The 21,228-nt window shown below is 34.9% G+C and overlaps 4 protein-coding genes and 1 pseudogene across 4 annotated transcripts; 3 read left to right on the top strand and 2 right to left on the bottom strand.

Moving 5' to 3' along the window:
* Positions 1–914: 914 nt before the first annotated feature.
* LOC107627474 (protein FAR1-RELATED SEQUENCE 5-like) lies at positions 915–2,915 on the bottom strand. The gene has a single exon (XM_016330306.2). It carries the CDS (start codon positions 2,763–2,765, stop codon positions 915–917), a length of 1,851 nt encoding a protein of 616 aa, XP_016185792.2. The 5' UTR covers positions 2,766–2,915.
* A 5,298-nt stretch (positions 2,916–8,213) lies between these two features.
* On the top strand, positions 8,214–9,968 carry LOC148574945 (uncharacterized). Its single transcript, XM_088504410.1, has 6 exons — positions 8,214–8,348; positions 8,433–8,518; positions 8,727–8,859; positions 8,948–9,088; positions 9,190–9,296; positions 9,911–9,968. Exons 1-6 carry the CDS (start codon positions 8,214–8,216, stop codon positions 9,966–9,968), a joined length of 660 nt encoding a protein of 219 aa, XP_088360536.1.
* Positions 9,969–11,259: 1,291 nt separating this feature from the next.
* On the bottom strand, positions 11,260–13,265 carry LOC148574944 (protein FAR-RED IMPAIRED RESPONSE 1-like). Its single transcript, XM_088505994.1, has 5 exons — positions 12,811–13,265; positions 12,322–12,728; positions 12,184–12,215; positions 11,904–12,066; positions 11,260–11,786 (listed from the first exon to the last, which is right to left on the bottom strand). Exons 1-5 carry the CDS (start codon positions 13,263–13,265, stop codon positions 11,260–11,262), a joined length of 1,584 nt encoding a protein of 527 aa, XP_088362120.1.
* A 2,295-nt stretch (positions 13,266–15,560) lies between these two features.
* On the top strand, positions 15,561–16,138 carry LOC110269257 (WRKY transcription factor 6-like; annotated as a pseudogene).
* A 2,343-nt stretch (positions 16,139–18,481) lies between these two features.
* Positions 18,482–19,372, top strand: LOC107627473 (uncharacterized). The gene is made up of 2 exons (XM_016330305.1): positions 18,482–19,182; positions 19,282–19,372. Exons 1-2 carry the CDS (start codon positions 18,482–18,484, stop codon positions 19,370–19,372), a joined length of 792 nt encoding a protein of 263 aa, XP_016185791.1.
* The last annotated feature ends 1,856 nt before the right edge of the window (positions 19,373–21,228 follow it).

Genomic DNA, 21,228 nt, shown 5'->3' with positions numbered 1-21,228 from the left:
ACTTTGGTGTATACTTGTATACAATGACTATGACTTTTAGATGAAGTTTCTTATTCTCATCAGCATCACCTTTTATGTTCACAGATTCAACCATTTAAGCTGTCATCATAAAGCATTCATGCATGGCAAATTGTTAATATTACAGGTCATGTCAACAACAATGTTGCATTTAATGGAATTTATTTTTTCAACCGTGACTTGATGCATTACCTTCTATTGGTGATTTGATATTCATGAAAAATTAAATCGCACAAATGCCTAATGTTAACTAATGATTTTTTTTGTTACACTTCTAGCCTTATTTTAATGGCCAATAGTTTAGACATGCTCAAGAAAAGAAATCCAAATCTTGAAACAACATAAGTAACTGAATGACATAAGTTACTGGATAATTGAAAAATTCTTCACAGTAACAAAAGATAAGGAAAAAATAACCTGCCTTAATAATGCCTAACATCAAGATGAAGTAGCCATGACAGGAATAGAACAAACTATTTGCAATCAACACCAAAAGTATTGCTTCAAAAAAGTCTCATTCATGGGACAACCACCACATAAAAACCAATGTTAACATCACGTTAATCTACCACAAAAACGACTAAACTGACAACACAACTAGAATCATTTACATTGGACAACCAAGGTTAAAAAATGTAAATTTTTTCTAATCACCTAAACACTTCAATCACATGCAGTCATGTCCATCAACCTAGTTTTGTCGTGACCTCTTTCCGGAATTATAAACTGGCCTACGGTCGGATCCACCATCCTGCAAACAAATAAATCACTTGTGCAATCAAATGCTATAGTTCAAAACATTAATGCACTACAACTATCATGACATAAGTAACAAGTACAAATGTCAAGCATTACCACATCAGGCGCATATGGATCACCAGAATCCTAGGAATTAATCAACACATACAAACCTCATCAACAACATCGTCATCCGTGGCCGTGCAATTTCTTTTGTCGTGGCCTAATCCAAGACACCGCCTACAACGCCTCCCGTTATTGGCATTTGTGCTCCCCCGAGGTGCACCCTTGGACCTGATAATCTTTGGGTCGAGAATGTGAGTTTCATCCGCCCCTGCTTGAACACGACTGCTCCTTTGGCCTATGCCACCTAGAGATGCAAACTCCCTCGACATTCTGGTAACCTCTGTCATGGCAGTGTTGTATGTTTCCGTGCATTGCGCGGCTGTAAAACACAGCGACAGGTAGGCACTCCACAATGCACCGTATCTAACGCGAAATCCATCCGTCGGATTGACTGAGGCATGCTGACTACTACTATTGGCGACCTTGGCATCTTTGCACCACTTACGCAGGACCAATCGGCTCGGCAAATCTTCTTTCTCTGGCTCTTTTAGGATACAAAATATATGGCAGCAAGGTATCCTTAATCTCTCCCACAACTTACAAGAACATTCATACTTATCACAACTTCTATCCATGAAAACTGAGTACACATGATGGGGCTTTCGATACTTTTGGAACATGAACTTCTCGGTGCCACCGATACTGTCCCTGTGCAACACTAACAATGCCCCAACTCCCTCGATCTGTTTTTGCACCTCATTGAATATTTCCCTCGTGTAGAACTTGCTCACAGATCTTTCCAATGTTTCAAGACCCGTTGTCATCACTAGATTTGAGTAAAGAGTCTTGCAATCTGCAATGTACTCGTTATTCCGGTAATCTTTAACTACTCGATCCAGGTTCTCGACCAACTCAATTATGCAATTTCCGGACTTGATAAATTTCTTAAGTGATGAATTAATACCCTCACACCGAGAAGTGGTTCGAATGCTGGCACAAAACTTCTCACACAAATAAGCATTTGCCCACATCTCTATCTTTTCGTATGTCTTTGCGACCCAATCGTTGTCCTCTAAATCGAATGACGTGATCATGTCCACCCAATATCTGTCAAACTCTTCCTCATCAAAGTGACCATACACAGCAGTCTTAAACACAGCACAAAAATCTTTGTCCTTTATATTAACAACTGCATTTCGAGCAAGATGCCAGGTGCATAGTCTGTGTGTCGCATTAGGGAATTCACATTTAATGGGCTCTCGCATGGATTCATCACCATCTGTGACAACGAATTTCGGCTCTTTGTGCCTCAGTACCTCCAAGAAGCTACTTAACAACCATTTGTAGGATGGAATCTTCTCGTCCTCTAGCAAACCAAACCCAAAAATAATTGTCTGTCTGTGATGGTTGGTGCCCGAAAATATCACAAGAGGCCTGTTGTATAAGTTTTTTTTGTACGTCGAGTCAAATGCTAACACATCACCAAAGCATTCATAGTCGTGCTGCATGTTACCATCTGACCAAAATAGGTGCTCAAGGTGCTTCTCAGCGCAATAAGAGTACTGCACAACTGCCATCGGATCCAACTCAGCCTTGCCCTTCAAGTAGCTTATTGCTGCCGCTGCATCTCCCTCGACGATCTTGGATTGCTTAACTCCATCCATATAATTATACAAGTCCTTACTTATGAAGTTAAGATTCCGATATCCACCACACATGTGGGCAAAGAAGTCCATTATTTGAGTTGTTTGGAACCCAACTTCATGCATGCTATGTATATGCGCTTTGTGCCCTTCTGGGATCTTCCTATGTGGAGCCATGACATTAGTGAACTCTTGGGGTGCCAACTCATGATTATGTTCCTCGACCAATGTTTTCGTCCGCCATTTCCTACAACTTTTCTCCAGAAACACCACAAGCTTGGCATTGCAATTCGTTCTCATCTCCGGTTTATGAGTCCTTTTTTTGTCAACTCGCTCGTAATGCTTCTTTTCACGCAGCCCTTGTCGATTGTGGTAGAAAATCTTCCTAACAATATTCCCCTCCTCGTCTTTAATAGAATCTCCCTTTTGCACTGCAAAACCAATACCCTTTGCATACGCATCTCCAATCCCATTAAATTATGCAGATAACAACACAGAAGCAATCACAGGGTCTGGACAGCTGAATTGTTTACCCATGACATTCTCAGAGTTTGCCTGATCCTCTGCGGAAGCATGCATATTGCTTCCACCACCATCCTTTCCTTTGTATTCACTGTCTGCATGGCCACTATCCCCTTCCTCAGTCAGAGGTTCCTCCAACCCGTTCAAATCATCCCCATCTCCCGAATCGGTGCTCTAACCATCAGTCCAATGGCCTGACAACTCTGATGTGCTACCATCATCCAAATCCAACTCACTATCAAACATCCCTGGATTAAAAAAAAACCATTGAGGAACAAAGCATGTCGTACACATTGTCGCTTATGGAGTTAACTTAAATGGAGACAATTGCTATACAAATTGGCATTAAGCGAAGTCCATAGTCGTCAGTCAATAGTCTATCACAATTATTGGTCTATATAAATTGGTTGACTCATTGGTTTCTAACATTACAAAGACAAATTTTTAATTTTTGGGTTAAGGTTGACCAGAAGAGAATTGCTAAAAGAATATATCAAATTTAGTTTAACCAGAATCATTTATACTAAACGCACATAGTTTTTGTTTTCAAAAGCATAAGTTTGTTCATTTGACTTTACAGCATGGGGACCTCAAGACTATGACAACGGTTAAATATTCTATTAAGTTTACTATTTTTGGTAAAGTCATAAGGATCTACTATTGTTCCAATCACAAGGAGCCCCTAATAAATAATTTTTTCGGTGGTCGATTACAGGGTTCATCTTGTTCCTGAGCATCATAATAGAGGTATTTATATACTTTTGGAAATTCAATTTAAGAAACTCTGTGCATTTTTTTGGGAAACAAAACCAGTATATCCTATGCCTAACACAGCAAATTAACAACCATCTTAGCAAATTCAGCACAATTGCATATTCCTCCGATATAGAACAAAGATAAAAAATTAAACTCACCAATATTAGAGCATAGAATAGGAATGAACAGGAGCCAGATTCCACCCTTTTCGAAGACCAACGACACAAACCAAGAGAGACGAGGGACACCAGGCAAGTCAAAGACCCAGAACCAGCATCCAGAGTTCAGGGGTTCCACCCTTGAGAGAGATCGAAGGGGCACTTCAAAGGAGACAAAGGAGAGGCAACGATGGCGTGAATCTTGTCGTTCTGCTATTCTTCTGCTCTTCCCCGCTGAATTGCCGGCAAAGATTCCGATTCGCCTCTTTAAGGATGGCATGCGACCACCTCTCGCAACTGTGTGTACAACTTCAAGATGAACCCTAACTTCTCTAACCGGCTTGAAGGTCTGCTCATTCAATTCTAAAATTTGGGAGATTTTTTTATTTTTCCTTTTGATTTCTATTTCAATTCCCTCTTGTTTCAAAGTATGGGAATGTTTGAAATAGGAAAAAATGACCTTCACAAACTATAACTGCTAATCCATTACATTTCCTACTTACCCATGTTTACTCACATTTACCGTAGCCCATTAACCAAACTAATTATTTCTATAGTCAAACTTATATGGAAGTTAGTCACATTTATTCCATGTGTCAAGCTCCAATTGGCTACATATTTTTTAGCCACCTTGTCCACCCAAATACATTGGCCACCACAGAAGTCACCATATTAAAATAGTAAAGTTATCCACCACTCAACATAAACATGGAAGCTTGAAATTTTTCCTTTTTAAAAACAAGCCCATTAGAGAAGAACACTAAAAACAAGTTTCACAAATCACTTGATGATAAAGAAAGTTTCACAAAGAAGAACACTAAAAAGAAATTTTACAAATTACTTGATGATAAATAATTTGTGTTTACTATTTTTTTGCTTTCAGTTGCTCAATTTATAAAGGTTAGATGAGTGAAAAAATACTAAAAGTGTCTCTTTGATGTGGAGGCAAGTGTTGAGAGGCAATGTGAGAAATCGACACATCACATGGCATGTGGCTTCTTCAGGAGGTCCCAATGCTAAAAACAAAAGTAATGTAGAAGTTAAATTTGTAAGTAAAATTTGAATAACAAAATCTTTTAATGCAGTCTTAGATTCCATTAAAACATCCCAATGAAATTGTTATAATTATTTAAATATTGTTAGATTTCAAGACATTGCTGTCAAGATTTATTAAATAGCTAAGTATTTAATTATTTGTTTATTCTTTTGTATTATAATCATACGCGTGAATATTTGATCCAGTACTTAATATTTATTTTATGATTTTATGATATGTATTACTCTAAATTGATTTTAATTTGACAAATTGTCATTAATTAGACAACAAGAAAAATGATGCAACTTAACTTTAACAAATAAAATTACAGGGCTGCTACACATCCATATAATCATATAACCAAGTTGGCCCAAATCCAAATAGATTCAGGCGCATTAAATGGAGAGTGAAAAACACGCGCTAGACACAAAAGAAACCCCTCCTTTTCTATTCGCGCTTCATTATGAAAAAACGTTACATCTTCAACACGAAATTAATACACCAAAACACTCATTCTCTTCAAATCTCTCTAAACATCACTCAAATTTCAATCACATTCTTTGCGAAAACCACTACTGCAAAGGAATCGGAAGAATATTTCGCAAGCAATAACCAGAAACAAACGAAAACAGCAACAAAGATGACAAAAGGTATGAGAAAACTACTGTTCATTTAAAATCTTGCAATGTCGCATTTCGCCTAGTTTCATTTTAATTTTACTAGTTTGATTTGCTTCGTTTAGTAGATTGAACTATTGTGAATGATTTTTACAGTATAACTAGGGCTCTAAGATATACGTGCTTGTTCTTATTAGTGTGGATAATTTAACTAGAGCTCTATTACTATCTTCAGTACTTCTTTTGCATTGATGAACACTATTTTTATTGATTGAAAGTTGATAATCATTTATTAATCACATGAACGTTTTTCGGTTCGGTGGCCTTTGTGATTTTGGTTCTGTGCATGAAGGATTTTCGGTTCGGTGGGTTGTGGCATTTTAATTAACTTGATTAAGATATACATGCTTGTGGTTGTTGATGTATTGAATGAGTTTTATTTAGGACAATTGACATTAGAGACAACTCTTTCACTTTGATAAGCCATACTACTGTAAAATTGTCTCATTATATTGGATATATTTCAGCACGACTAGTAGTTGACCTTGATACTTAAAGAAAGATATCAAGTTTCAGTAAGAGTTTTTAAAGAAGCCAATTTGCAAATGTCATTTTGAAAGAAAACCTAATTCATGAAATTTGAAAAACTTTTCTTTCGGAAGATGTTGATTTGATTAAGATATATGTGGTTGTTCTTATTTGTGTGGATAGTTTAACTAGATCTTTGAAAATGATTGTTACTATCTTTAGTACTTCTTTTGCATGGAGGAATAGTATTCTTGTTGATTGAAAGTTGATTATCATTTATTAACCACATCAACATTTTTCAGTTCGGTACCCTTTGTAATTTTGGTTCTGTGAGTGAATGATTTTCGGTTCAGTGGGTTGTGGCATTTTAATTGACTTGTTTAAGATATACATGCTTGTGCTTGATGTATTGAATGAGTTTTGTTTAGGACAATTGACATTAGAGACAACTCTTTCACTTTGATAAGGCATACTACTGTAAAATTGTCTCATTATATTGGATAGATTTCAGCACAAATGGTAGTTGACCTTGATACTTAAAAAAAGATATCAAGTTTCAGTAAGAGTTTTTAGTTCAGTTCAGTAAGAAAAAATTATTCAACATTAGCTTTATCCTTGTTTACATTCCTTAGACCTCCTCTTGCATTATCTCTTCCAAGTTCAGTTCAGGAAGAGTTAATGAAGGATGACTTCATCTATGTCCCTCCACAAAAGGAAACACAACAAACTTCTAATAATGACTAAGTTAATAAATATTTATTCACCACATGAATCTTGTTCAATGTTTACTGCTTATACATGGTTTAATTATAGTTCAGTTGAAACCAGAAATGAATTCAATGTGTTCTTGTCTTTGGACTCTCTTCTGTTTATTACAACTGCCCTCAAGAACCCGAAAAACAGGGTGTTACAGTGTCTCTTACGAGTTTTGTAATTGAAGACTTATTCAAAGATGACTATGTGTATGATGTTTTTAATAAAGAGCAAGTTTCACATAAAAATTCTTTTTATTAATTTTAATGGTTGTTATTGAACTGCTTTCTATTTAATGCAACAGCCCTGGCAAAGAACAACAGCAACAAGCCCAAGTACCTCCAGTGCAACAGCAATCAGAACAAGAAGCACCTGTTAATGTGTAAGCATTAAATTCTTTAATATCACTTTTGTTTAATATAATTTCGGTTCACCATAAGTTTGGATTTAGGTTCACTATTAGTTTGGATTTTGGTTCACTAAAATGATTAATGTCATTTCTGTTAAATATCATTGTTAAATATGATAATAGTTTGGGATAATTATAGAAATGTTTACTGTTTAATGTAGCAGACCTCTGGAATAGCAATAACAACCCTGCAAAGAACGAACAGTGCAACAATCCGAACAAGAAGCACCTGTTAATGTGTAAGTTTTACTGCTTATATAAATACCGATAATGTTGACTGCTTATACATGGTTTAATTATGGTTCAGTTGAAAACAGAAATGAATTCAATGTGTTCTTGTCTTTGGACTCTCTTCTGTTTCTTATAGCTGCCCTCCAGAACCCAAAAAGCAAGGTGTTACAGGTTCTCTTACAAGTTCTGTTATTGAAGAGTTTTTCAAGGATGCCGATGTCTATGAAGTTTTTGATGAAGAACAATCCAAAGAACCTCCGGTGGCACGGCAATCAGAAAAAGAAACTCTAATCTTGTCATCATTTGATAGGTATGTTACTTGCTTTTCTTTAATATCATTTTTGTTTAATATCATTTTGGTTCATTGTAAGTTTGGATTTAGGTTTACTATTTGTTTGGATTTCGGTTCACTATAATGATTAAAATCAATTTTGTTTAATATCATTGTTAAATATCTCTCATCTTGCAGTGATGCTCAACCTAGGGAAAGGGAAGATGAAAGGCCTTCCTTTAGCCTTGGGATAAGTCCACCAACATCTCAACCAACTCAGCCCTCTCAAGAGAGTGTTTCAGAGCTTAAAATCTTGGCAAAGGCGGTGGTAGATGCTGGAGTGATAGCAGCATTAAAATTTGCTGAAGCAACATCTTCCGAGCCAAACTTACCGGCTGTTGAAGTTTTCAAAACTCCGGAAAAAAATAAAAATCTCGAAGGAGTTGATTGAAAAGTGTTATCATTGGATGACACATGTGAAAAAGAGAAAGGACAGTGGCAACGAATATGAACCAATATTTGTCTCAAAACATGAGGCACTTTATGAGGGGTTAAGAGAATATTTCATGTCTCTAATGCCCAAAGAACAAGTGCATGCTTCGGTAAATTCTTTCCCAATTTCGTTAACAATAATAATTTTTCTAAACACTCTTATACAGTATATCTCATAACTTTTCTTCGTGTAGGTTGTTAGTATACATAACATGATTCTCAACGAAATAAAAGTTCGGCAGTATCAGGAACAAATATACATTGTGCCGCCGAATATTGTGGTATGCTAAATTTCTTATTCACTGCTGTTTCTTTTTCGGTTTGGTCAAAATGTTAATATTGGTTCACCTGATACTTATGTGTTCCATTGAGTTCTTTTGCATTAAGAAAACTTTTCTCTTGATGATTGAATATTTTTCACGTTTTATTCAGCATATGAATTGTGTTCGGTTCGGTGGAAATATGATTTAACTGATGTTCATTTTGCAAAATTTTATGTTGGGAACACATGGCGTGGAGTACACTGATAAGAGGACAAACAAGGACTACAGGGTTGATATTGAGCAGTATGCCCACCACCGCCAGTTTCTTGACAAAAGAAAACTTGCATCGCATCCATTTGTAAGTTGTAATTTCTAAAAGTTCTTTGATAATTCTCTTGTTTGCTATTGTTTCGACTGAAATATTCTATAATTTTTCAAAACTTCAGCTATTTGTCCCAATTTGCAATGGAGGGCATTGGTGGTTATGGATTGCTGATGTAAACAAAAAGAAATTATATGTCCTTGACCCTATCAATAAGCTGCCAAAAAATATACATAATTCTAGAAAGCAACTGAACAAATTTGTTGTAAGTTATTTTCTTGTAAATTATTCAAATTATTCTGTACATGAAAGGAGTTTGGTTCACTGTTGTTGGTTCTGTTTTTTTTCTTTTTTTGTCTCTTTCAGGGTTTAATAATTTCCCAGATGAGGGTGTACGCTAGGGCGGAACCCTTAATGGAGGATGGACTGGGAGAGGAAGCAGAGTATATCCAATTGAATGCTCAACGTACAAATTAAGAATCTTTCTCTTCTATAGTGCTATTTTTAATGTGTTTTATTTTGGATACTATTGATAGTATTATACTCAATTCTTGCTTAGCTATGATTGTAGAATATACGTGATGAAATGGCTCGAAACAATAGATCCACAAAAACTCAAAAGCGGGAAGAGATATAAATATAAACCTTGGACACAAGTAAGTACTTTCTAAATTAATAAATTTCTTTCTTTTCTTATTTCATTCAGTTAAGTTGATAGTGTAACTAGAGCTTTGAAGTTGGTTGTTACTCTGTTCAATAGTTCTTTTCCATGCAGAAATACTATTCTTGTTGATTGAAATTTGATCACCACTTATTCATCACATAAACAATTTTCGGTTCGGTGGCCTCCTTTAAATTTGTTTAGGGTTTAGGGTTATTGTGATTGCATTTTTATAGTATAACTAGGGCTTTGAATGAAATTTGTTGTTATTTAATGTGATTTTGATTTACTTAATATTTAATGTGTTCAGGGTTTAGGGTTATTGTAATTGCATTTTTACAGTATGATTATGGCTTTGAATGATATTGTTCTTATTTCATTTGGGTTCATTTCTTATGTAACTAATTCATTTCAATTGAAATGCAGAAAGAGATTGATGACTTCAGATACCAATATGGTCCAAATCTTCTGTTGCATGAAATGAACAAAATCAGAGACTAAGTGATTTGGGAATCTGAAGCAATAAGACTCACCAAGCCATCTGCTTTCCTCTCCAGCCCTTATTGTAAATACACATATGGAGATTTAGATAGCAAATAGCATATACTAGTTGTAATTAACAATATTTTGTTTAACTTGTTTAAAAAGCAAAAAATTCATACTTCAAATATATATATATATATATATATATATATATATATATATATATATATATATATATATATATATATATATGTCAATGTATATATCAAAAAATGCATATAGTAGTTGTATATATTTTGTTTAACTTGTTAAAAAAGCAAACAATGCTTCTTTCAAATGTATATATGTCAAGTTAATGTATATATCTATTCTTAATATTAATGTATGTATCAAATGTTAATATTTATATATCTATTGGAATTGTCTGGATGTTGTTTTATTCCAGGTTCTCAGTGATTGCAATCACTGTATTTACCAATACATACGAACTCCAAAAGAACATAGTGAACCGAAATTAATACACTGGGCGAACCGAAAGTAGAAACACACTGAACTCCTAAACCTTGAACCCTAAACCCTAAACCCTAAACACTAAAACTAGAACCCTGAACACTGAACCCTGAACCCATAAACCATGAATCACTAAAACCCTAAAATCATAACCTAAAACCTAAACCCTAAACCCTAAACCCTAAACCCTAAACCTTAAACCCTAAACTCTAGACCTCTAAACCCTGAACCCTAAATCCTAAACCCTAAACCCTCAACCATGAACAAGGTGAACCGAAATTAATACACGGGGAAAACTGAAAGTTTGAAACACACTGAACCCCTGAACACTGAACCCTGAACCCATAAACCCTAAAACCCTAAAACCATAACCCTAAACCCTAAACCCTAATGCTGAACCCTAAACCCTAAACCCTGAACTCTGAAACCTGAACCGAAAAAACAAATTCTAATTATTCAACTTAGAAATTAATACACTAGACGAATCGAAAAACTGTATATATCAATATAGAATTTCATAAAAAAAGTGACTATTCATTAAAGACTATCAACATTCAGAAATTAATCCTGCTATAACCATGGTGAACCGAAATTTGCTCATGGGTGAACAAAAATTTACATTAATAAAAACTAAAACTTGTACAATCCTCTCTTGGATAATTCATATCTGGTGTATTGTAAAGAGTGGAGCTTGACTGAATTGATGATCCGAAGTCTAAAAGGTTCAACTACAAAAGACATAATTGTATATTAGCAAAATGAACAATTGAATTTTTAACTAATCAAAAGCAAGTCAATTTTTCCTCGCTTGGAGCTGTCTTTTTCTTTTTCTTCATGGCATTTGAGATCTTTTTTTCCAGGTTTGATCCAAGTCTGTTCTTGGGCCGACCTCTTGTTTTGACACGTGGTAGGCTTTGAAGGTCATTCACATTGCTTAATGTCGCTTCTTCGTGGGTTAACAAACTTTTTCCTTTGCTTCTCCCTTGATATTCTTCCATCTCTGCCATGACCTTGTCAAATGCTCGGTGAAAAATTCCGGTTAACTCTTCAGACTCATAGGCAAATTCACATATATTGTGTGACCGAAACACCAATTCGTCAAATTTCTTACTTCTTGGCTCCAGTAGAGGTTCATCTTGGCTGCTCTTAATGTGTGTATGCCTCCTCTTTATGTTCTTGCTCCAACGTTCCAATATGTATTTTGGTGCCACGTTATCCACTCGCTCAAAGCTTAGGACACTTAGGAAACGGCAGTACAATATGCCCTTAGACTCAAACAGCAAGCAATGGCACTTTACATCTCGTGATACTGCGTCGCAGGTGACGACAAACTTATTGAATGTGGAGTTGGAAACCTACTCTATTACTTCATATGTTGTGAAACCTAGGGTGGAATGCATTGATCTTGTGATACAGTTCACTTTACCTCTGAATTGAGCTTGAACTTCCTTGAACTTCTCATGGGTATATACATGTTGAAACTGTGCCTTTATTGCTGATTTTGTTGCACACGGTATCACGGTGTGAAAATTTGCAGCATCGAATTCTCTCTCTGCTTGATCTCTGCTTGCTTGGCAATTGTCGTATTGCTTCACGAATTATCTCAAGGAGCTATTCCGTGTGATGAACTTGTTGAAAAATAAATGCATACTCTCGCTCCTTTATGTGCTTCTCATCCCGGCACAAAAGTGGTGATCCAAGTAAACCGAAATCCATATATGGCGATCCTCGTACAGCTCTGCAAACCAAACAAAAACTATAAGGTCTGGTGAACCAAAACTAGTGTAGGATTTGGGAAAAAAAGATATGAGCATAAAAATAATTCAAATTGAAATCTCAATTACCTGAAATCCACTTGTTGCCTCCAAGGCCGTACTTTCTAAGGAAATCGATCCAGTTTCTTTCAAATGCTTCTTTTGTGTACGAGTTCCAAACAACATGGCTCATCTCTTGTTCAATTTCGTTGTGTCCCTTGTAGCCATTTAATTTGCTTGGAATCTTCTTCATAATGTGCCAGATGCACCAGCGGTGAATTGTTGTTGGCATGCACAGCTCAATTGCCCTTTGAATCGATGCGCATTGATTGGTAAGAGTACCTTTTAGTGCCTTCCCTCCCATGCAACGTAACCAACACTTAAATAGCCATTTGAATGACTGGATGTCCTCATTTTTCATCAGCACGGATCCAAGAAGTGTTGACTGGCCGTGGTGATTCATGCCAATAAAAGAACCTAAAACCAAATTGTACCTGCATAAATAACAACCACAAGATGGTGAACCGAAATATATACGCTCACTGAACATCCAAAATATTTTTGAAAGAACCAAATACCTGTGTGTTATACGTGGTGTCAAATGAAACCACGTCTCCGAAACAATCAAATGCAGCCCTGCTTCTTGCATCAGCCCAGAATGCATGTTTAATGCAGTGATCGCCTTCAAGGTTGAGCTTAAAGAAGAAATTTTGGTTCTTGTCTTTCATTCTAACTAGGTACTTTCCAAATTCTTTGGCATCGTCTTCTTTGAAAATATTCCGTACTTCCTTTGTGATGTAATTTCGTACGTCTTTTTCTATAAAACCTAGTTCACAGTGGCTGCCAGTTGCTGCCATAAATGATTGGTAAGTTTTGCTCGGTCTAATTCCGGCTTTCTCGTGGGTTTCGATGGTGCGACGTACGAACATGCTAAGCTCCCTGTGTTGTTTGAGCATCTCAGCCTGGTCTGGACAACAAGGATATGAGTGATTCAAAACAACTTTGAAAATTGTCCAAAGACCAACATCCTTCATTATATGTACGTAAATTCTGGCTGGACAATTTAACCCAGCTGAAGGATTTGTCTTCAAAGTTGGATATATCTTTGATTTCCACCTCCTTTCTCTAGAGCATACAATTAGTTTATTCTTAATCTTGTCTCCGTTCTGAGTCGTGTTCCTTATTTTGGTAGAAAAACTGGCAAGTTTGGAATATTGTTTGTAGAATTTTCCAGCTTCTTCTAGTGTCTTGAAAATCATTCCTACCTTTGGGACAAATTTTTCATCTACAACATAGCTGATCTGCATGGTGAACCGAAATCTTAATTATGGTGAACCGAAATCTTAATTACGGTGAAACAATTATATAATGCTTAATTAGGGAACAAAACAGAATATATTCATCTAATTTTTTTTAGACTCCTTTCTTCTTACCGAACTAAAAACATGCTCATGGTGAATCAACTCTTTAGTACTTACCGAACCAAAAAGTTACTCACAATTACTCACACTCACAGTTACATATTATCAATTCAATTCAATTCAATTCAGATATAGATTACCTCAGTCCATTCAATTCACTTCAAATAAAATTAGCAATTTCATTCCATTGAATTAGATTCAAAATTCAATAATCCAAACCTCATCAAATTGATAGGTTTCCGAAGAATTATCCAAATCGCACTCATTCAACTGATTTGAAGTTGATTCATTCATTATTTCAATTCAGAAGTGCAGATCGAAGAAGAAAACGAAGAAGAAGATGAACGATGAAGCTAATTACGTTGAAGTCAATCCAAATCCATAATGCAGAGAAGAAAAACGCAAATAAAGGAGAGAAACAAATTTAATTAGGTTGAAGAAGAAGAAGAAGAAGAAGAAGAAGAAGAAGAAGAAGAAGAAGAAGAAGAAAATGGTTGACGTTGTATGGAAAGGTTTACGTTGAGAAACGTTGATCACGCAAAATAAGGATTAGGTTATATACGTTATATGAGGCGCATGTATACAAACGAGTGTGTGGGGGCGTGGAGTGAAAAGGACTTGGATAACATCCATGTAATTTTTACGTGGATGTAGAGTTTTTTCGATAAAATTATACAAATAAAAAAAATAAAAATGATACTAAAATTAATCAATTTTCCATTTACAATTATGCTAATTCTTATTTTGTCTTTTTTTTTATATTTTATTTTTCAAGGACAGAAAGGTGTTGAATAATCCTATTTCAATTAATCAAATATAGAATTTATTTTTTAATAAATTATATCGATATAACAAACGGGTTTATTTTTTAACATATTACATGTATACTTCGTAAATTAGCCCTTTAAAAAAAATATATTACAAATTTTTTTAAAGGTAAACCATAAAAAATGTACCTTAATAATTTTATGGTTGATAAAAATACATTTAAATTTTATTATCGACAAAAAAATTTTAAATAACTAAAAAAAGTAACAAAAATTACCAACATTAAATATGTATTCTCAAAACATGCTTTAGAGAATAAATATTGATAAGCTTTTTTGCAAGCATAACTAAAAAAAAGAGATATTTTTATCACTAAAATTTTATAATTTTTCTGTGTATATTTTTTTTGGTGATTTCTTTTATCAATATCCAAAAATAAATTTAAAACATAAAATAAAAATGGAGAGATCAAAATACTATCCCATTTTATGTATGTATATTTTAAAATTATCTATATTTTTTTATAAAATTTTAGACCAAATATATAAACAGTTCGTTAAATGCAAAATCATTTATCATTTACAAATAAATAATATTATTTTTAATTATTTTTGTTGTATTTTTTAATTATTTGAGAATATTTTTTATCGATATTAAAATTCGAATGCATTACAAAGTATTCAAATATAATTTCAATATATTTTGCCCATTTTATAAATATACCATACAATAATATAATAAAATAGATTAGATACACAGTCCACACATCGCGCGGGTCCACAGTAGTAATTATAAAACAAGTAACTTTACCTTGTATAGGCAACCGTAACTATTCCCGCTTTAGATTAAGACAACTTCAGCATCGCAACAGTGATCACAATGGAGCCAAGAGTCACTATTTCTAATAGGTTAAATTACACAGTTAGTCCCTATACTTTCAGTAAAATTGTAAATTGGTCCCTATAGTTTAAAAGTTTGTAATTGGGTCCCTGAAGAAAATTAAAATTTATAATTAGGTCCTCAATAACGTTTACTGTAAAAAAAATACACATTTACCATAATGTCCACTTTTTTTTCCTTTTCTTCCATTATCCTTTCTCTTCCCCTCTTCCCCTCCCTTCTTCACTGCCAGCCATGGCCATGGCATCAACCACCACAACAGTTGCCACCATGTTACTATCAGGTTCCATGTCAAGTGCAGATGGAATCATGAACCCAAACCTCCTAGTAATAAGAGCTATTTTTCCATCGGGCTCTACTTCTACTTCTTGAAGCATGGCAACACTCTCAGCTTGGGCACCATTCCCAACTGTCACATTGGACCTCACACAAAACTCATCACCATCAAATAATACTAATAATACTTCCACTCTTCCAATTAGACATCATCATCCCTCTTAACGTTGTCCCTTTATTCCAGTTACCCAATTTTCAAGGTCACCTACAAAACTTTGAGACTCAAGCCCTACATAATCAATCAAAATTCTTCGGTCTTCAATTATCTCAACAAGTTATTGCCTCTTCCCAATCGGGAATCCAACCAACTACAGCAACAGCCGCCATCCCTGGTTGATTCCTTCACTGCAGCCATCACCACCGATCCTAACTTCACTGCCGCTATTGTAGCCACCATCTCCTCCATCATCGGAGGTAACAACAACAACAACAACAACAACAACAACAATAATAATAATAATAATAAACCAAACAGCACTTGAGATGGCAACAACAACGACGGCAGTCATCTCCTCCATAATCGGCACAATGATGACGAAGATCCCGTCACTGCTGAACATGCTGTGAGCAGTCGAGAGTTGTTGCATTTAGGGTTGGAGGTGGAGGAGAGTTGTGGAGCAACGTGTTCCTTCAATTCATGACGCTCTTTCCTCTTTTTCTTCTGTTTTGGAAAGTGGAGAAGTGATAGTGAGAGGGCTGGGGAGGGGGTGGGGTGGGTTAGGGATTTTTTGGTCATTTTAAAATAGTTAAATTATAGTGTTGGTCCCTATACTTTTACTAAAATTGCAAATTAGTCCTTACTGCTAAACACGTGCAACTCACATGTTTAAAATAGCGAATATGCTGAGGAATATTCCATTAAATCAAACGGTGTTTGAACGGTAGGGACCCAATTACAAATTTTAATTTTCTTTAGGGACCCAATTACAAACTTTTAAACTATAGGGACCAATTTACAATTTCACTAAAAGTGTAGGGACTAACTGTGTAATTTAACCTTTCTAATATTCATTTGCATACTCAATTGCATAGAAAGAACTACATTCCAAGTCATTCTTAAAAAATGTTGTGCTCAAAATAATAATTATTTCTATTCTTGGTAACAGGGGTTTTATACCCATTAACCAACTTGAAACAAAAACAAAAATTTTTTATAACCCAATAAAAAATTAAGCCAATTCTATAATACTTTTTATTTAGTATCTAATTTTTATACTTTTAAATTTAAAATTAATTATTTAACTATTTTTAGTAATTAGATAATAAATTTTTAGGTACTATAGTAAACACCTAAAAACTATTCGAATAATAAGATTGTTGAAAATTGGATCTTTAGCCATGTGAAAATTTAAAGGAAAAATTAAAAACAAAAAAAAATGAAAGAGGAAGAGAAATGAAGTAAATTTTCTTTAATAGTGTCATATGAATAATTATGGTTGTAGCAAAATAGATGCCAAATGGGAAGGGAAAAATGAGGCTTATTTTTTTAGATATTGCAAAACAGGTAATGCTTTAATATTGGAAGTGAGGATATTTTCAAAATTCTGGCGGTGGTGAAATACGCAGAGGGTGAATTGTCAGGAATAGATTTCGTTTTTAAAAATTTATAAATACAATACACAGAGGGCTATTCGATTTTTTAATATTTATAAAGTAATACGCAAAATGCATATTGTGTTCTTAAATATTAAACTGACAATACACAGACTGCGTATTGTCAATACACAGACTACATATTGTCTTTTGTTGAGTAAAAAAATTATATTTGAAGCACTATAAAAGGAGGAACAGTATTAGGTTGATTGAGTGTGAGAGTGTTTTGTTTTTTTGAGAATGTAAGAGTATAAAATTAGAGAGAGGTATTAGTTTGAAAACATATTATAATGGTCAAATATTTCCCCAAACATCTGAGGGTGTGAGTTTTGTATGTGAGAATCCACGTGATATTGTTATTCCTTTTGCAATAACATATGAGGAATTTCAAAGTATACTTTGTCAATGTGGTGATAATCAAGTATTAAAAAGAATCGTAAATATTCTTTATAGATAGTCTGTTTTAGTGTTTGGTGGTTTCGTTCAGTTTCAAATAATGCATGTGGTTGACGAAGCAAGTATGCAAGGAATGTTTTTAATCTACCAGCAAACACGGACATAAGTGTCCGTTATCGAGTTGTATGTTGAGTTTGAAGAATTAATTGAGGTTGATTTACCGGAAGCTAACATCGACTGGACAATTTATAACACTAAAAGTGAAGAGGAATTTGAGGGTACTTATCATATTGTTGGTCCAACTGAAGAAGTGGGTGAAGATGTTATAATAGTTGAGCCTAATGTTACAGAAGTGGCAAATGCATTGGCGAGCCAACATCCATCTGGAGAGCTTTCTTTCATGCACGCTTTGGATTTGGACACTATGAATGCACCAGAGTTTCCTGAGTATATCAATTCAGGTAAGTAGTCTTTATTATTATTATTATTATTGAATCATAAAGCAATAGTTAGAATTATTTCTTGTTGTTATTGCTATAGATCCTGTTGTTGTTACGAACGATGAATTTGTTGTTGGCATGGAATTCAGATCTAGAGAGACTATTATTGTAGCAATTAAAGATTATACCATTCGCAGGGGAGTGGATTACCGGGTGTGTGAATCTGAGCCAACCACTTTTTATGCTAAGTGTATACAATACGGAACAAGTTGCAATTGGCTTATTAGGGCTAGTCTTATTAAGAGAAAGTTTTGTTGGGTTATAAGGTAATAGAATGGTAGTCACACATGCACCAGAACTAGAATTTTTTAAGATCATGGCAAGCTAAATTTAGACATGATTGCAGAGGTGATAAAGCCATTGGTTGAAGCTGATCCATCTTTGAAAGTGAAATCTGTTATTGTTGAAGTGCAGTCAAAATTCAATTATACGACAAGTTACCGCAAAGCATGGCTCGCCAAGCAAAAGGCAATTGCGAACCTTTTTGGTGGTTGGGAAGCTTCTTATGAAGCTTTTCCGTCGTGGTTTAAAGTAATGGCACAAAAAGATCCGTCAGCAGCAGTTGAGATCCAAATTGCACCAGCATACCAAGGGGATGAGGTAGTCCAGGATGTTAGGATACTGACGCGGGTATTTTGGAGCTTTTATCCTTGCATAAGAGCATTTAGGAGCTATACACCAATCGTACAGGTAGATGGCACACATCTGTACGGAAAATATAAAGGAGCTCGATTAGTTGCAGTTTTTCAGGATGGCAATGGTAATATTGTGCCTTTCACATTTACCGTTGTTAAGGGTGAGACTTCTGATGCATGGCACTTCTTTCTTACTCATTTGTGCACATATGTGGTGACTCGAGATGGTGTTGGACTTATCTCTGATCGACATGACTTTATTACCTCAGCAATAGCTCGTAGTAATGGATCATGGGAGCCTCCAAGAGCTATCCGAATATTTTGTGTTAGGCACATAGCATCCAACTTCTTGAGGAATTTCAAGGCACCGTATTTGCAGAAACTAATAGTCAACATGGATACGTAAATTATTGTGAAATAACGGCATCTTTGTTTTTACAAGGAACATATAGCACCCATCTTATTGATTTTGTTTTGTTGGTTATTTACAGGTTATTGTAGGACTGTGCGTGAATTTAATGTGCAGTATGCAAGATTGCGTGAGCGTGGTGAGGCTTACACGCGATGGCTTGATCGAATCCCACGACAGTAATTTGCTTTGGCATTTGATAATAGATATTGTTGGGGTCATATGACCACAAACCTAGTAGAATGTATCAATGAAGTTTTGAAGGGAGAGCAAAATCTTCGTATCACGTCACTTGTGAAGGCAATTTTTTATAGACTAAATGAGTTGTTCACTAGAAAGAGGCTTGAGGCTGAGGTTCGAAGGAATGCAGACATGTATTTTCTGAATATGCTAGGAACAAACTTCAATCAAATCAGCAAGTAGCGGGAAACATCCAAGTTAACCTATTTGACAGGTAGAATGAGGTCTTTGAGGTACGTGAAATGCCCAGTGGTATGGAGTACGCGGTGAATCTCCGTCAACAGTATTGTGATTGTGGTGAGTTTCAGACAGATCGAATCCCTTGTCGCTATGTCTTTACATGTTGTGCGAATCAACGACTTGATTGGCAACAATACGTTCATGAGGTATATAGGATGGATGAGATAAAAAAGGTGTATAGAACACGGTTTAAGCCATTAGAAAATCCAACAACATGACCGGTGTATCAAGGACCAAGACATATATCTAATCCGCACTTAAAGCGAGTTTCCAAAGGGCGTCCCAAAATAAGCCGCTTCTTGAATGAAATGGATATGCGTGATATGCGTGGTCCTAGGCGTTGCAGGCTTTATGGAGGCGAGGGCCACAGTCGAAGTAGATGCCCATTGTGCAACATCTTCCAAGGTAATTGTGCATTCACCGTGTGGAAGGTGGAATGTGTGAGTTTCTGGAAGCCACCGCTCAATCAATGCATTGATAAGTGCATTATGCAAAGTAAGTCTTCCAAGTATCTGATATATGTGATAAAATCCAGTATCCCATAACTCGATTTCAATTCGGGGATCATACACATCTTGGTGGAGATATCTTGATCCCAAATCTCTTGAATTCTGAAACAAATTGAAAAATGTAATGAGTAGTAGTAATAATAACAATAATAAATGAACAAAGATAATGAATACATACATATGGTGGACGATCAAGGTATTCAACAATGTGCTCTCACTACCAGAAAGAAGCAGTGGCAAATCTCCATGATCGTCGTAACCACTTGCAACGTTTTGCTTTTCCGTGGCTAAAATGTGCGAACGTTTTTCACGTTCTTGTTTGTCTGTGGCCAATTTGACTTGGACTCTCTCAATTGTCACAGACCCAATGCTCACCGTGGCGAAATCAAACGATGTCTACTCTTAAATTACGTGCTTCTAGTATTTCCTTCCATCCCTTTCAAAAATTTTATATGCAGTTTCTACTTTTTCCAAATTTAAACCTTAATAATAAATTTCAATTTTTAAGGGTGCAAACTTATCTACTTTGTCGATAATTTTTTCTCTCCTTCCCGGCCATTTTCAATTGATAAGATATGCATTAGTTGGAATAATATAAAAGGAGTACATATTTATAACTCTAATTAATTGAGAATGAATGATAAAAGTATAAAATTCATGATATAAAAAGTATATTTTTTTTGTCCCTAATTCACAATATGTATTAATTTTTCTAAATTTTCTTTTTCTATTTTTTTATATTTTTTTATTAATTTAATAAAAAAATATCCGACATAAGTTAACGTAGGTTTATTTTTGAAATAGTTACAAAATTTTAATATTTTTTTTCCAATCTTTTTTATTTTTTTAAATCCGAGTTAATTTATAATCCTAATTAGTATGTACCGTCTTTGAAATATGATATATAATTATAATTTTTTATTTTTTATTATAGTTAACTATTAATTTAAATTAAAAATCTCAATTACTTGACTGAAATAAATTTAAATGAACGTTTATAATAACACAAGCAAAATTTTGGGCGAAAAAAATAACTTTCACTTAGCACCA

This window comes from Arachis ipaensis, chromosome B2 (assembly GCF_059453495.1).
Source record: "Arachis ipaensis isolate K30076 ecotype BB chromosome B2, ASM5945349v1, whole genome shotgun sequence".
Classification (NCBI taxonomy): domain Eukaryota; kingdom Viridiplantae; phylum Streptophyta; class Magnoliopsida; order Fabales; family Fabaceae; genus Arachis; species Arachis ipaensis.
The sequence above is the reverse complement of the archived record's forward strand: the minus strand, read 5'-3'. Positions and strand labels throughout refer to the sequence as shown.

Excerpts from the sequence above, each read along its gene's own strand:
- LOC107627474 (XM_016330306.2), bottom strand. The coding sequence starts at position 2,765 with ATGAGAACGAATTGCAATGCCAAGCTTGTGGTGTTTCTGGAGAAAAGT.
- LOC148574945 (XM_088504410.1), top strand. The coding sequence starts at position 8,214 with ATGACACATGTGAAAAAGAGAAAGGACAGTGGCAACGAATATGAACCA. Across the intron at positions 8,860-8,947 it reads AACTTGCATCGCATCCATTT|CTATTTGTCCCAATTTGCAA; the intron begins GTAAGTTGTAAT and ends TCAAAACTTCAG. Across the intron at positions 9,089-9,189 it reads AGCAACTGAACAAATTTGTT|GGTTTAATAATTTCCCAGAT; the intron begins GTAAGTTATTTT and ends TGTCTCTTTCAG.
- LOC148574944 (XM_088505994.1), bottom strand. The coding sequence starts at position 13,265 with ATGAAGGATGTTGGTCTTTGGACAATTTTCAAAGTTGTTTTGAATCAC. Across the intron at positions 12,729-12,810 it reads GACACCACGTATAACACACA|CAGGTACAATTTGGTTTTAG; the intron begins GGTATTTGGTTC and ends TTGTTATTTATG. Across the intron at positions 12,216-12,321 it reads AGGCAACAAGTGGATTTCAG|AGCTGTACGAGGATCGCCAT; the intron begins GTAATTGAGATT and ends TTTGGTTTGCAG.
- LOC107627473 (XM_016330305.1), top strand. The coding sequence starts at position 18,482 with ATGATTGCAGAGGTGATAAAGCCATTGGTTGAAGCTGATCCATCTTTG. Across the intron at positions 19,183-19,281 it reads CTAATAGTCAACATGGATAC|GACTGTGCGTGAATTTAATG; the intron begins GTAAATTATTGT and ends AGGTTATTGTAG.